Consider the following 16,051-nt stretch of genomic DNA (forward strand, 5'->3'; position numbering starts at 1 on the left):
GTGTTTGTAAGGGGCGGGCCCTTCCGGCTCGCCCCATCGACCTCTCACTGTAAATAGAAATAAAAGTTTTCCTCCTCCTCCTCCTCCTCCCAGCGCACACAGGTGTCTGTTCCCAAAATCCCAACCTCGAGATAGAAGTGCGCAGAGGCGAAAGCATTTTCCGCACCACTTTGACAGCATGTTGTGGCTGACAGGGAGTCCACGGAACGTCACCACCCGTTCGGCGCGATGCCTTGCCCTTTGAACGCAACGCTTTTTGAGGAAAGGAAATGGCGGAGTAATTCTCTGTCATCTCGGTGGACACCTAAACCGCACCGTATAGGAAGGGAATGGTGGTGAAAGAATATAGAGCGGCCATAATGAAGAAAATGAAGATTGTATTTGAGGAAAGGAAATTACGAACCCCTCCCTCCTCTTCACATAACCCATACTGCCACTTTGGAGGAGCCCGAAGAGGCCGCCATTGCCCTGGCCATCACACGCACGGAGGCCCGATATATTCTATTCGACTCTAAAACTGCCATGCATTTCGCATACTGAACTCCCTCGCCGCACACCCACCCCGCCACATGGAGCGGGATCCTTCCCCGCGGGGCCTGGAGCACCTTACCTCTCGGGAGGCTTGGGAGACCCTACTGCGTTCTGAGGACCCGGCCAAGCAAGCCATCGCCGCAGGCCGGGCTGCCAGCGTCATGAGCCTCCGGGACATGAACGTTTGAGTGCAGTGGGGCCGTGCGGGGGCCCACGGACCTGGGTGTCCCAAACTCCCCTGTTGCAAAGTTTTCAACACCTACGCAGTACTGTCTCGCGTATCTCAATGGCCACCCGTCAAAAGCGTGACACCTCCGCTGACAAGCTTCTGCTGATAGCCTTCTGTCGACAACGATGAGCATTAAAGGCTATGCACGAATGCCTATTAAGCATCGGCCGTGTGGAATTTAACCGCGCCGTGCTTTTCCACACAGTCGAAGCTTAACGGTCCGAGCAGCGTTGAAACGCCGGCCGCCGTGGTGTGCGCCACACGACGGTTCGAACGGGATTCTTCCTTGCGGCGCCACTAGTGCAAACCTGCTTCCGAACGGCGCACATTTCCCATCGAATCAGACACATGATACTGCCTAAGACATGTAGCTATAAACAGCAGCTTTTATTGTTTCAGACACAGATGATGTGGTGTGCTTAATAGTTTTGTGTACTTACCAGGTTGGGAATACAACGAGAAAACAACGTTTATTTCGGCTGTCTCCATATTTTATTGTTCGCTGCAGTTTTCTATTGCTGAATGTAGGGATGTGCTCGAACTGGTCGAGCCATTCTTCCATTTCCGGACCTTCATCAGGGGATCCACTGAACGTCGAAGGCACCAGTGCTACAGGATAGATGAGACCGAGGAATCTAACTGAACTCCCCCCTAGCTCAGGTGGTCTCCTCTTTGAGACGGCGGCTGCTTCGAGTCTTGTCGGAGGTCTTGGAGGACTCGGTGCTGTTTGCAGTGCAGCGGTTTGAGGAAGTGCACGCCCATCATCTCCCACTACAGATGACCTGACTGGACTAAAACGAGAGAGACACCCTTTAATGAAAAACGGAGAATTTAGCCGGCGTTCAAAAATCACTGGCATGCTACTTTCTGCATGGGGAAGGAAATATGGGAGACGAAAGACGCAAGGAAAGCGGTGCGGAAAAAGCAAAATAAAGAAAATTAAAAGGGAGTGAAGATTATTATGTACTTTTCACAAAATTTATCATAATCCTTATCTTAAAGAGAAGTTATCAAAAAGACCACCATATATTTCAGCACGCATTGATCACCGTCACAAAGTTTGAATCCCTCCTTGTCGTACAAGATGTTTTCACGATTCATTCATACCCAGAACTTGTGTCAGCCGGAATCACCTTCCCCACAATATTGCTGTAATTACTGATACTGCTGCGTTTCGTAACGCTGTTATTAAGTTTATATAAGTATGTGTCTATAACCTTGTTAATTTATTAGCTGCTGTTTTCTTTTGTGTTTTGTTTTCTGAAATGCTGCCTTTTGTTAATTCTGTTATTGATTTTATACCACTGTGTGCTGTAACTATATTCAATTTTTCTAGCTGCTGTTTTGTTTTTTGTACTTGCATGTTATTCCCACTGCCCTCTGTAACGCCTAACGTCCCTGAGGGTAATAAATAAATAAATAAATAAATAAATAAATAAATAAATAAATAAATAAATAAATAAATAAATAAATAAATAAAATGTGGTCATTAAATGCGTATTAAGATCCCGATTGATCTTCTTGAGAAGGTTGGACAGGATCTGCAGAGGTGCTTTGGAGTCGGTAAGGATAACCCATATGCCGCTGCAGCCGTTAAGAAAGGACATGGCTCTTTATGGATAACTTGGAGGCGACGACAGCACGTTCAAGTCACCGCCGCACTCGGCCGCGCTCAGTTTAAAGCTGGCACACAAATTTCCAGATAAGGAGCGAAAATTGCGAACGCAGAATCAGTTGCGCGCGGCTACAAGCCTTGCAGATAAATCTGGTAGCACCTCTAGTCGGTAACCGAAACCAAGTGACAAAGTCGCTTGCCGGTGTTTTTAACCGCGAAGCAAAAAACTGCCCACGATTACGTTACTTCCTAATGCGAAATCTGAGCGCAGCTCAACAGCTGTTTCAGCTTTTCGCTAGATTGAGGCAAAGAATTCGAGCAAGACATGTACAGGGTCAATCACACTTGGAACACGGCTCCGCGTGGCTGCACGCACACCAAGCACCATTGCGACCAAGCCGGTGGCAAACGCGCTCAAAGGGGCAGATGACAAGAAGCACCACGTCGAGGTCTCTCTTCTCATGAGCCAATTTGCATTGATTCATGAACGGGTTAGATGCAAGGCACTCCTCAGGCAAGTCACCACGCGGAGCCGTGTTCCCTCTAAGTGTGATTGACCGTGTACGTACGTACCACAATTACAACTCATTATTTTTCACACATATTCCTTATTCAGTGTTCCTTCTTAGTGTTGTGGACCTACGAATTGGAGCATCTTTTCGTCGTCAGACGCATCTTTCTAATAGCGTATTCCAACCGGCGATCTCGAATATGCTCTCGTGCTCCATGAATCGGAAAGCGTATTTCAAAGGGTGGTTTGGATTCAGTTCCCGATTTCCTGTCCGCCACCACGCCGCAACAAAGTTGCCCTGCGTGACCACGGGACCTGCTACGAAACTGCTTGTCAGCGACATCTGACGGCAGGCGACTATATAGTGCGCCCTTCCTTATACCTTGCTGACCTACTGAACCAAGCATTTCCTCGCGAGAGGAGAGATTTCGTTACGCAAAAGCCGCAGGGCGCGGCTGTCTGATTTCACGGTGACCGGCTGGCTGGGCGAGCGAGTAAGCGTACTTGTGAACCATCTTATCAATAGATATTTATCATGAGCCGCTGTCGCAGTGAAGCTTTGGCCGCATGTTCCGCACAAGGCCTGCTGTATCATCGTCTTCCACACGATGCTCGTGATTCCCACGTGATCATGCTCTGATTGCTGGCTTAGCCTTTTTTTATGTTGAGCGCTGTCATTTTACAAAATGTCGCCGTCTGTGCCAGTCGACGATAGACAAAAGGTGATCGAGCTCAGCCTGCACTGTGCTTCAGCGTGCAGTAACTTCAGCTTACTGGCCGTCCACGCAATGCGTTCAGTCGCATTAATTGCGCATACCGCGGTGAATGTGGGCGAATTGTACAGATAGACGCGGAGCGGTAGATCAGGGCTATACCGATGAAGAGACAGGATAGGCTCATCATCGCCGGTGTTGTGGCAGACGCTATCCTAAATTCACAGCAGATGCTCGACACCTTGGTGCTCGAGGTGTGGCCGTCGACTATACGACGACACCCCAGTGAAGCAAGCCTGTGGAAACTAACTCCTTTGCGCCGAAGAAGCCGTATTGAACCAACAGGCGACGACTTCAGCGGCTAAACTCAGGTACGTAGAAACTGTTTCCCCCAATGTTGAGTATCCAGAAGGCAGACACCACGTCATGGTGATGCCTCCAAAATGATTATATAATCGTCGAGGGAGGGATAAGGTTGAGGGGGGGGGGGGGGGGTGGAGCCGAAGCTCGGCTCCACCAACCTGCTCCAGTGCTTACGCGCGTCTTTTCTTTCAATCTTTTCTCTCACATCTTTCAATTCTCCTTTGTCTTCACGTGACAGCGATTGTAGTTCAGTTTCAATTCTTCTAAATACAATTCTTTTGTCATGTCTCGCAGTCTGTGGTCACCGCGCTTCACTCAGTGCTGAATTTTCTGACGTCAGTTTCCTGCTACTTCATCCTTTCCTTCTATGGAAATCGAGTAGGTTTCGAAACGACAAATTTTCATTCAAGAACTTTGTTTGCGTTCATTTTTCGCTTAAATGAATTAAGAAGCGTACTTTTCGTCATGCGACCCATCGGCAACAAAATTCGGCGTTGTTGTCCACACGAAACGATCTGAAAGCTCCAGATTGTAAATCACATTATCCAGAAGAATGCTCGATGAACGTTCGCGTTAATTCAAGTGGCCTAATTTTTTATCCACAAGCTAGAGACGGCGAACGTTTATTGTATGCACGCACTTCCTGCGATGTAAGCACTTACCCTCCCCTTATATACGCTCGCGCTATCGCCAAGTCCACACAAACCCCTCCTGCACCCTCTACCATCACCCCAAAGCCACTATCGACCATATCTTCTTCCTCTGCTCGGCGGATCCTCCCCCGCGGGGCCTGGAGCACCTTACCACTTGCTGGAGTGGCAGAAGAAAGAAAAGAAAGAAAGAAAGTAAGAAAGAAAGGAAGTAAGAAAGAAAGTAGGAAAGAAAGAAAGAAAGAAAGGAAGAAAGAAAGGAAGAAGGAAAGAAAGAAAGAAATAAAGGAAGAAAGAAAGAAATTAAGAAGGAAAGAAGGAAAGAGGTACCGTAGCCGAAATAATCTCCGCCACCTGGGGATCCTTACACAGACATCGCACACCACACACGGGTTCCTTTTGCGTTCCGCCTCCATGAAACGCGGACCCCACAGTCGGGTTCGAACCCGGACCACCTAGCCGACGTCAACTGCGATCCAAAGACATACAACTACATTAGAGACTTCCTAACATCAAGACAGGCCGTCCCCAACCTGGGATCCTTCCGATCTGCGCCCATCACACTTGGCCCGCGATGATGAACCCCGCAGGGGCCAGTCCAGTCGCCCCTGCTGTTCAACCTGGCGATGAAAAACCTACCATCCGGCTTCAGAAAATCGAACGCGTACAACATGCCATCTACGCAGATGACATCACGATCTGGTGCCGCACTGGGAATGACGGTGAGGTGGAGCAACAACTCCAGGCAGCAGCCGATGCGGTCCACCAGTAATCAAAAACTCGAGGCCTACAGTGTTCCCCGGAGAAGTCGGAACTGCTCGTACTCAAGAACCCGAGGCAACCTCTGGCCAAAAACATCTCAATCCGCATCGATCGACATGAAATCCCAAACCCATCCGAAATTAAAATCCTGGGCCAGTATATAGCACACGGCAGGCAGAACAGACCGTCAAAAAGTTCGCAGCTACTACGCAGCAGGTAACCAGGATGCTCGCCGCATCTGCAACTATCCCGACAGCATAAAAGAGAGGGACGGAATTCGTCTGGTGCAAGCTTTTGTCTCACGAATAATGTACGTGACTGCCTACCTCCACCTCACCCAGTCATAAATAGCAAAACTAGAGTCACTGATACTCTTACGAAACAGCACTCGGTCTCTGGAAGACAGCATCAACATCGCGCCTCATGTACCTCGGCATCCACAACACGCTCCAAGAAATCTGGGAGGCACAAAGATTGTCACAGCTGGACCACCTGGCCATCACTAGAACAGGTCAGACCCTTCTAAGCACGGTGCACCTCACAGTACCCTACACGGTCGACCAACGAACGAAACTTCCTCTATCGATCCGCAAGAAGATCCATGTCCATCAAATCCCTGGAAATATGCATCCCACATTTAACGCGGAGAGAAACGCCAGAGCCGAAAGCCTCCGCAAGAAATGGGACAGCCGCCCGGACACGCTCTACGTGGATGCAGCCGGTCCAATCCAAGGGCGGATGACCATCGCCATAACGAATCCCGAGGGCAAACTGATCAACTGCGCGTCAGTGCGCACGTCCAACCCCACTCACGCAGAGGAGGCAGCCATTGCGCTAGCGGCAGCTATCAACCCACACGCTAACGTACTGACAGATTCACAAAATTGCTGCAGAAATATAAACAAACTACTAATCCATCGATCAGGTCTCGACTCTTAGCCAAACATCCTCCTAATCAAGCCTCAATCATATCGTTTCCAGGCCACACGGAACACGCGGGAGGGACTGATGTCGCCAACCGGCACGCCAGAGCTCTCTCATACCGGGATTGCCCCCTAGCCGACGAGGCAGAGGAACACGTTACACAGCCCATAATCAGCTTCACCGAACACCTACACGCCTACAGACAGGCCAGACAGACATGCCCCCCACCTCACAAAACTCTAGACAAGGCACAAGAACACACCTTTCGCCTGCTACAAACAGATACTCTCGTAACTCCACTTAAACTCCATCAATGGTACCCTCTACAAACGCCTAGACGGGAGGTCACTGGAACCGAGGTGCCGCCTGCCGACAGCCACGAAGCAAGGAAGACGGCTGGAAGAACGACTGGCACATACCCACGGCAGAGGACTGGCCAGAGTTTGGTGCAGATCCAAACAGGATAAAAATTCAGACAGGCTTAATTATCTGGCGGAGCGCGGCGGAAGCAACGCTGTTCAAGGTCAAACGTGGCTTTTAATTCGCCGTAATGGGAAGGGAGGCATATGGGAGTGAACGAAGGCACCGTATTCACTAGACGCGCCTTTGTTCATTCCAAAGTATTGAGCTGGCGTGCAGGAAAGGTAAGCCTTTCTTTATTGTACGCTAGGTGACTTGCTCTTGACGCCGTATGGGATATGATTCCTGGACGTTGAGCCCGATATTACACTGTGATGAACATGCCGGTCTGTCAGAGGTTACTTCAAAGAAAATCTACGTGAAGGGTACAAGGAGCTATGTTTTCGAGATGAAGTTATCGAGTTGATGGGGGAGTAGTGTTCCCTGAAACAGTTTTTTCTCACGCGAGTGAAACACGTGTCCGCTCTTGATGTTTGAGAGTGCAGCGCAGAACATATGTTTGTGATCTGTTGTAATCTGTCAAAACAGGCAATACAGACAAAAGAGCTGGCGTGGAGGTCCCCCAACCGGCTTTCGAGTGGAGCGGACGCGGCATGGCTCTCTCCGTGCGAGGTCCTTTCACCGGCGACGGCCGGGGTGCGCGCGTGAATCACCCCCCCCCCCCCCCCCCCACCCCCCCGACGGGTACAGGTTCGTGCTACCGTCGCTGCCGTCGCACGACGGCCTGAAGGATTGCGTGTTTCTACATTGCGACGTGGATGGGAGGCCTTACAAGATTGAGGATTTTCGAACGCCGCTCGAAGCAATTGGAGTTTTGAAAGCTGTGACAGGGATCGGCCCGTACCACATGGGACACGTGTGACTGCTCAAACTCCGCACTCAAGAGGACAAGGACGCGCTGGTGCAAGCCGGCGGTTTGGAGGTGAAGGGGCGGTACTGTGCCGTCATCAATCCGGTGCGTAGAGAGATAACCGCGAAGATCCTTTGGGTTCCTCTTCCTACGTGCCGGATGAGACCCATCGAAAGGTCCTGAGTGAGTTTGGGGAGGTGATCGACATCCGCTTGGAAGAATGGCGTGCGAGTGGTTTCGAGCTTGCGGAATCGGCGACCCGTGTTGCTCGCATTGTCCTCAAGGAAGGCGTCACCCCGGATTCCCTACCGGACCTTTTCAAACTAGCCGACGGCCCTGCACTCGTCGTCGTGCCCGGGCGGGCGCCGACTTGACTGCGGTGCAAACTCAAGGGCCACATTCGCCGGGAGTGCCAGGCGCCAAGATGCAGCAAATGTCGCGCGTTTGGACATGAACGCATGGATTGCGTTCGTACGTACGCCGTCGTAGCCGGGGCAACCAGGGTGGCTGAGGAGACCAGCCACCTGATGGACGAAGAGGAGGCTGAGAAGGCAGCTTCCTCGGAAGACAGGGCAAAAGGCAGTACAGTGCAAACAGCGAGCGGCAAGGATAAAGCGCCAGCCGAAGTCTTGCCTAATGAGGAAGGGAAAATTCAGGCAAGCACGGCTGCGGTGAAAGAGCCAGCAGCGAGCCAAGGTCAACAGCCGGGGAGCGCCGCAGCTGTCCCACGAAACGAAGCTTCGAGCAGCGGAATTCAAGGAGCCAAAGCACAGGATTCCGGGAAAAACGACACCGACACCACAGACGCCAAGGACGCCCAGCCAGCGTCGACAAAGAGGCGCCTGTAGAAGGCGGAGGGTGCAGTGGGGGAGCAGCGGCTCAACCAGCTCGAGAAGGAATGGAAGGTTGCAAGAGGGAAGAAAGGGAAATATGTGCGCCCTTCCCGTGCGTCATCGCTGTCGCGCGTCGACGGCGACCCTTCCCTGGAACCGAGCAGGAGTTGAGCAGGCAAGTAATCCCTTGTAATGGCTCCTGTGCTCGCGCCTCTCCGGCTGGCTCCTGTGCTCGCGCCTCTCCGGCTAGCCACACTGAACGTGCGCGGCCTCGGACGTAAGAGGAAGCAGTACCAACTGAAAAGGGGTGGAAAGGGAGCTGGATGTAGTCGCGGTACAGGAGACAAAAGTGGGGAGCGAGGGCCGCACTGACTGCATGGTGAGCCCGTTCCGTGGACTTTATGATGTGTGCGTCAGCCACGCTGTTGGGACATCGGCCGGTTGCTGTTTGTTTTTGAGGAAATCGGCTGGGTTTGTGGTAGAAAGTGTCACTAGTTGTTTGGAGGGACGTTATGTCATGTGTGACTTAAACACGGAGATTTAGATGTTCGTGTTTTGTGCATCTATGCGCCGACAAAAGCTAAAGATAGACTGGGTTTTTTTGAAAACGTTGCTGACTTGTTTAAATGCAGTAGGCATCTCCTTATTATGGGCGACTTCAACTGTGTATGCGAAATGGAGGACAGAACGCCAGCCAACACCTGCAGAGATGCAAGTGCGGTATATCTGACAGACCTTATAAATGAGGTAGACTTGCTGGATGGGGCCTATATGGCAAGAGGTGGCAAGCGTCAACATTTCACTAATTACCAAGGATCTAGCCATGCTAGATTGGATCATGTTTACATATCGTCACCACTAGCTCCTATCTGCGAGGACTTGGTGGTGGAGCCAGTTTCCTTTAGTGACCACAGTTTGGTTATGGTATCACTAGGTAGAAAGAAAAGGAAGAAGGTTGAATGGGGCTTGTGGAAACTCAACGCGGATTTGTTGAATGATGACGTGTTTGTTTTGGGAACGAAGGAAGAATTACACGCACTTTTAACATCAGACGGAAGGTCCATAACTGAACGATGGGAAAGCTTTAAAAAAAAAGGTTAAAATGAAAGCAATAGAAAGAGGGGGCGAGTTGAAGCGTAATGCGCAGAAGAAAGAGAAAAGCCTCAGACAGGAGCTAGAAGCGCTGCTTCAAATAGAAGCCCAACTTCCCGGCGGGTTCGGACAGGAACTACTAGCAATAAAAAGAAAGCTTGAGAAACTAGACGAAAATAAGTATAGAGGAGCAATAATACGTGCACGGGGAGAAAAGTGACTGGCGGGTGAGGCTCCAACTAAGCGTGCCTTATCAGACGAAAAAGCATACGCTAGAGCTAAAGAGATATTAGAGATAGATTACAAGGGGAAAACGACGCACGACCAAGCTGGTATTAAAAACGCCTTTGAGCCTTTGAGGATTACTACACGGAACTGCGCGGCCACTGATTACCCGATAAACCGGGGATTGAAGAAGGTTTTTTTCACAGTAATGCCTAGGCTGGACCTTGATACTACAACAGCACTCGAAAGAGATATCACCATTGGTGAAGTCGAAAGAGCCATCGACGAACTAAACCTTGGAAAATCGCCAGGTCCAGATGGACTGAGTGCCGCTTTTTACAAAGAGTTTAAACCTGGTGTCGCTGTGGCCTTGCATGGGGTATTCGTGGAGTCATTCGAGTGCGGATTATTGCCGCCCTCTTTTACGCGCGCTCACACAGTTTTGATTCCGAAAAGCAAAGAGGAAGTCAAACTTCGCACGGTGACTGGATACAGACCAATCACACTAACAAATGTAGACTACAAGGTGCTGATGAAGGTGTTGGCGAGACGACTCCAGGCTGTAATCCAGGATTTTATCGGCCCCCATCAAACATTTGGTATTAAAAACAGGACGATACACACGAACATCCATGTGGCCAGGAGTGTTTTAGAACTTTGTGATAGCGAATCCCTGCAGATAGCCATGCTTATGTTGGTGTTGGTAAAGTTATAAAATGGCTTACAGAAACTGCACCACAAATCTTGTCATAAATGGTGAACTGTCGCGCCGTATAGATGTACGCTCATCTGTACGCCAAGGTTGTCCATTGTCGCCGCTGTTGTTCTCACTGTTCGTTGAACCACTCGGCCAGAAAATTTTGCAGAATGAAGAAATACGCGGTTTTGGCTTCCACACGTGTGAAGTTCGAGTGCTTGCTTACGCGGATGACGTTGCCTTTTTTTGCATCGGACAGGGAAAGCATTACGGCTGTACTGAAAACAACACAGGATTTTTGTGCCCAGAGTGGGAGCATGTTAAACATAGATAAGTGCATTGGTTTGTGGCATGGCGCATGGGACATGACTCCAGATGTATTTGAAATTGTTCACTGGTCCACTACACCGAGCACATATCTTGGGGTGCCTCTTGATTGCTATCGTGAAAGCGATTCGGTCTGGAGCAAGAATACCGGTGAAATGAGAGAGATGACATCTAAATGGCGTGGGCGCGACCTTTCAGTGTTCGCGCGTGCCACGGTATGCAATGTTTTTCTAGCAGCAAAGATAATGTACATCTTTCAGGTGTTGTACTGTACACCGGTGAATATACAGAAGTTCCATCGCATCTTTGCGACATTTATATGGCAGTCCAGTTGGGAGAGAACCTCCCGAACAAATCTTTTTCGGCGAGTCGCCGAGGGGGGTCTGTCCCTCTCTCACTTGTTTTTAAGCCAAGTGGTCATGCGCTTCATGTTTCTCCGCGAAAGAAGAAACCCTTTCCTCCAGTGTTTTGTCCAGTTTATGTTGCCAAATGCACTCCCAGACTTTGTAATCTCCTCTGCCGGAGGTGGTCGCTACAGTGTGTCCCGTTACCTCCGTGAGGTTGTCGCATCTTATCGATTCCTTGTCACCCGTTTTTCCAGAGAATATTTGGCAACTGTGAAGAAAAGGCAACTTAAGAAAGACTTATTACACGTCCTTTTTCCCGCTCTGTATCGGTCGGCCTTCGGGGCCTCACCGGGACAAAATGTGTTAAAGAGGGTAAGAAGAAGGTGGGTAAAGCCTTCAGCAAAAACTTTCTTCTTTCAGCTGCACACAGGTACCTTACCTGTTAAAAGCTGGTTACATGAAAGAGACATATATGTCCCGTGGGCATTGCCTTCTGTGTAGGAAGGAGGAAACAATTGACCATGTTTTTGTCGACTGTAGTAATGCAATGTTCTTTTGGGACGTGTTGCAGAAATATTTGCCGCTCACTCCGCACGGCATTAGGTTTCTGCCTGTCGAAGACGATGGAGCTCCATATGACACCATTTTTCTGCTTGGCTTGCATGCAGTGTGGCGTAGTGCCATGGCATATCGCCATTGCGATCCTGGAGCCAGATCTGTGTATCAATATTTTGTTGAGAGTGTCCTGAAGATTTACGATGTGTGAAAAGACCGAGGTTTTGACGAAGAAATTGTATCCATTTTCCAGAATCTATCCCAACTGAAGAAGTTGGAATAGTCGCTGGAAGCGAGGAGTGCTGTAGCCATGTAAATAGCCATGTAAATAGTCACATATGTTGTAATGCACTGTATTCTCACGCCTTTCAAGGCAATAAAGAAAAAAAAAAGCTGGCGTGGAGGAGTGGTTAGCGTGCTCGTCTCGCACTCTGGAGACCCTGGTACGATTCCCGAACTCGACCAGTTTTATACTCGGTGTGTTATTTTTATTTGAAAGTGCTTAACCGATATCATTCGAATGCCACCGATGCAAGGCAAAGTGTTTCTTGGTGCGCTGTTGTTTTTTATTTGTCATATTTTACTTTGTTTTCATTGTAGTTTTTATTTTTGTTTGTCTTTTTTATTATTTCCTTTTTCTTTTCTTATTTATTTCTTTCATTCCATTTGTACTTTAGTGACGGAGTGGTAGCGTCTCCGCATCAAATGCCAAAGGCCCTGGTTCGATTCCCAGCCTCGACACAGTTGCTTTTAACGGCAGCGGCGCGCCGACGGCGCTGCCATCTGGCGGAGCACGGCAGAAGCAACGCTGTTCAAGGTCAAACGTGGCTTTTAACACTTTAGAATGTAAATGGAGGGAACAAAGAGGTGAGGGTTAAAAGAAATTATTTTGAAAAAAGCATAAATAAAATTTCAGAGCAAAGTTGGTGTGGTTTTGCTATTGTGGTGTGGTTTTGCTAAGCTATTGTTTCCTTGTGTGGGGCAACACAACGGTATCTAACGTCCTAAAACTGCAAACATTGCAAAAGAAAATGCTTCGTGCAATCGTCAATGGGCCATATGATTCACCTACTAGACACATTTACCTACATTATAATATTATACCTGTCAACAAACTATTTGACTACAGATTTGCATGTTTTTACAAAACAGTGATAAAAAAGGGTGATTCATTTATTTCTCAGATTGTGCAAATAACATATCGCCACTCATCGTACGACATCCGATTGCAATGTAGGTTTGTACTACTAAAATGCAGAACTAACTATGGATTCTGTATGTTAAGGTATATTGTGCCAAAGTTTCTCAATACCTCATTCAGTGACCAAGTGAATATTTTGTCTTTGTCTGCCATCCGGAAAAGCTTTATTCAGCAATCTGTGTTACAGTGATGCGAAGCGTCTGGGTGTACTATGCCACTCTGATTACTGCCAATTGCTAGATATCTGTTTCCATAATACATCGTGCCAACTGCTGACTTGTAAGGATGGTGAGGCCCGTCAAGCGGTGTATCATTGACTGCTTTTTTCTCACCATCCCCAGTTTGCATGTACAAACTGAAATAAAGATTTGATCGATTGGATTGATTATTTTATGGGGGTTTAGCGTCCCAAAGCGACTCAGGCTATGAGGGACACCGTAGTGAAGGGCTCCAGAAATTTCGACCACCTCGGGCTCTTTAACGTGTACTGACATATCGCACAGTACACGGGCCTCTAGAATTTCGCCTCCACCGAAATCCGACCGCGGTGGCCAGGATCGAACCTGCGTCTTTTAGGTCATCGGTGGATCTGGACCGGGGACTTCACCGCATGAGGATGAAGTGGGCAGACTGCGGAGGGGAGACTTCAGGAGAAGCAGTGAACTTGAGGGTTTATTTACATTATTTACAATATAAACAGAGACCCCAAAGGTCAGGGAAGAAGCTCTCTACTAACAACAGTTTGCGGCTTAAATACCGTTATAATTCCCCAGGCACCTGCTAGGGAGTCCGATATCTGGTCGAGTGTCTAATGTGCCGTGAGCCTCTTCATAGGCTCCGCCCTCCACCACGTGACCGCGCACACACCACAGAAACCCGTGCCGGCAGGGGGGGATCCCGGCGCCTTGCAGTCGCGGACTGCGTGGTTTCTCGTGGGCCGACGAGGCCCAAGGGTCGTTGGCTGCCAGGCGGCGATCATGCCGCAGGAAGCACGAGATCTGTTGGCTCGAACCGGCGGACTCTTGACGAGGGAAGGATGAATCAGCCGTGACCACTCCCGCTTTGTCGGGCTGCTCCCTCAGGAGCACGCGGGCAATGGGTTGGCGCCGCCGCCGCCGCTCCCTGTCTCCTCCGCGGGTCCACAGGAATGTGCAGTGCGGCAGAAGCGCCGCATTCAGCATCACCGGCGAAGGGGATTAGACGCCTTCGTTCATTGCGACGCCGTCGCCAGTAGCCGCCCCCAGCCGACGTTTCTTGCGTCTTCCCCGAACAGCGCTTTTGGTCATGGAGCTCGACGGCGCCTGCCTGGCTCGCCTGTTTCCGCTGGCTGGGACCCCGATCACAACAGCGGGTATAGGGGTGGCTGCAGCTGTAGCTCAATACAGGCCTAAATAAATGAATGGAGGACATCAGCTGTACGGCTGTGCTAAGTCTTTGTCAGCAGATATTTTACTGAGGTCGAGATGGTATGCTGCGGTGGGCAAGCAAAACCAGTCCTCCGCAACGCTCCAGTGACTGGCAGCTGCTGCTAGACCTTCCATGTGCGTGCGACCATCGAATCAGCCATTTTAGAGCTTTGGACCCACCACGTGCGGAGGAACTGGATTTACAGTGAATCTGATGGGCTCGTTTTGCGTCTGCGTCTGTTTCATATTTTAGAGATAAAACGCATCAAGTGTCGTGTCAAGTGCCATTAAGACACACTGCCAAACTGGGTGGGCATATGTTAGAAAAGGTTTTAAAAATAAAAATAAAAGTGCCCTTCCCGCATCGTCAGGTGGCGCAGCGGGCTTAAAAACTGGATGGACACGGGTTAGATTGGGCTAAAGGAAAACAACTACCCTGCCCGCACCGTCTTGCGACACAACGGGTAAACTGGGTGGACAGTCGGTCGGAGGCTGCCTCCTGCTACACACTAGATCGGAGTCTCTAGAGACCTCCGTCAGCCTTGCCTCCCTCTTACCCCGTTTTTCCCAAACACCTTCTTAAATCAACTTTTTTCAAAACTTTGCAGACCGGTCGGTTGACGAATAACGCCAGGCACTCTGTGAATACAAAAACTTGCAAAACGCCGAGAGCTGTTGCGCACACAACGACTGCAATCCTCCGACCCACAACCTCTCCCGATCGTTGCCCTTGGTTCGGGGTAGACCTCGTAATCTTTTTCGAAATCAGGAAAGGAAAGAGGGGCACATAAATATTTGCCATCAGCGGCCAGTGCGCGACGACCAAGTGAGTGTGAATGCGTCGATGCCCCTGCACGAAGACAATGGCCCCGCGCGACACTGACTGGCGCAGGGCAAACCATCTGTGTCCACGTGATAGACATCGCGTGGGCCGCGAGGACTGTTCTCGGAGCCCCAAGAGCTAATTTCCATCACATACTCTACATACGCTCCGAGTTCCAGCCGCCATCATAGTGGCAACTCACTGACCTCGAGCGATAGGAGGTCGCGGTGTCCAGCTCCCACCCAGCTGTCCAAAAGCAGCTGGTGGGCGGGGCTTTGGAAGTCGCCAGACGTCACCGACTGCCGGCCACTTCACGAGACCAAGAGCCAACCCAAGAGTAGCCTAAGATACGGCTCAATATTCATTAAAGTTTACCCCCACCGCCAGCGGCTTCAGTACCGCTTGGAAGACTCGTCGGGGCGTCATCGATGGCGTGACAAACGTTTCGAAATGACTGACAAGTAAGTGTCCCCATTGTGGTGCTGAGCCAGACCAGTGTAAAGAAAAACACTTGCTGTGGACTTGCTCGGCTACAGCTTCCGTGTGACGATGCTTCCTTAGGAAGGTAGGCTTGCGATGGGACGTTGCAGGAGACTGTCGCAAGTGAACTCACGATAATCGCTTTATCGTGAACTTTTGGCACTTTTTAAGCGAGGCTTGTTTACACTTCTTCTTATAACTTTCTTTCCCTTTTTCATTATGCCTAATGGCAAACATCTCGAATAAAAAAATAACTTCCATGTAACAGTGCTTGTTAACTCTTGCGCAATATCTTTGTTCCACATTCATTAAACAGCTGATACCTGAGGATCAGCTGGCTGGCGACGTACCTGACTGCTACCATGGAGCCAGATGCCAACAGGTCCAAATGCTACCGAGTCCGCGGCACGCCCGGGGAAGCCCAAATGCTGGCCGGCACTTCAGTGACCGAGATAGTCTCGAGGTCGTCATTGACGACCTATAAAGGACTCCTGGAA

At 49.9% G+C, this 16,051-nt stretch overlaps 1 protein-coding gene across 5 annotated transcripts in view; it reads right to left on the reverse strand.

Annotated features, from left to right (window-relative positions):
• Positions 1-733: 733 nt before the first annotated feature.
• Positions 734-16,051, reverse strand: part of LOC149347898 (uncharacterized) — a 483,015-nt gene continuing 467,697 nt past the window's right edge. For 2 of the 5 annotated variants that reach the window (XR_016292691.1, XM_089587618.1), the window contains one exon: positions 738-1,551. Coding sequence is in view for 2 of the 5 variants with exons in the window: in XM_089587634.1 (XP_089443760.1) it covers positions 1,522-1,551 (30 nt within the window). In the remaining 3 variants the exon portion in view is untranslated. Of the gene's footprint in view, positions 1,552-16,051 lie in introns of all 5 variants that reach the window. The other 3 variants (XM_089587634.1, XM_089587619.1, XR_016292689.1) reach the window with 3 other exon arrangements.

The sequence above is a fragment of the Amblyomma mixtum genome, chromosome 4 (genome assembly GCF_055824585.1).
Source record: "Amblyomma mixtum isolate Tamu chromosome 4, ASM5582458v1, whole genome shotgun sequence".
NCBI lineage: Eukaryota > Metazoa > Arthropoda > Arachnida > Ixodida > Ixodidae > Amblyomma > Amblyomma mixtum.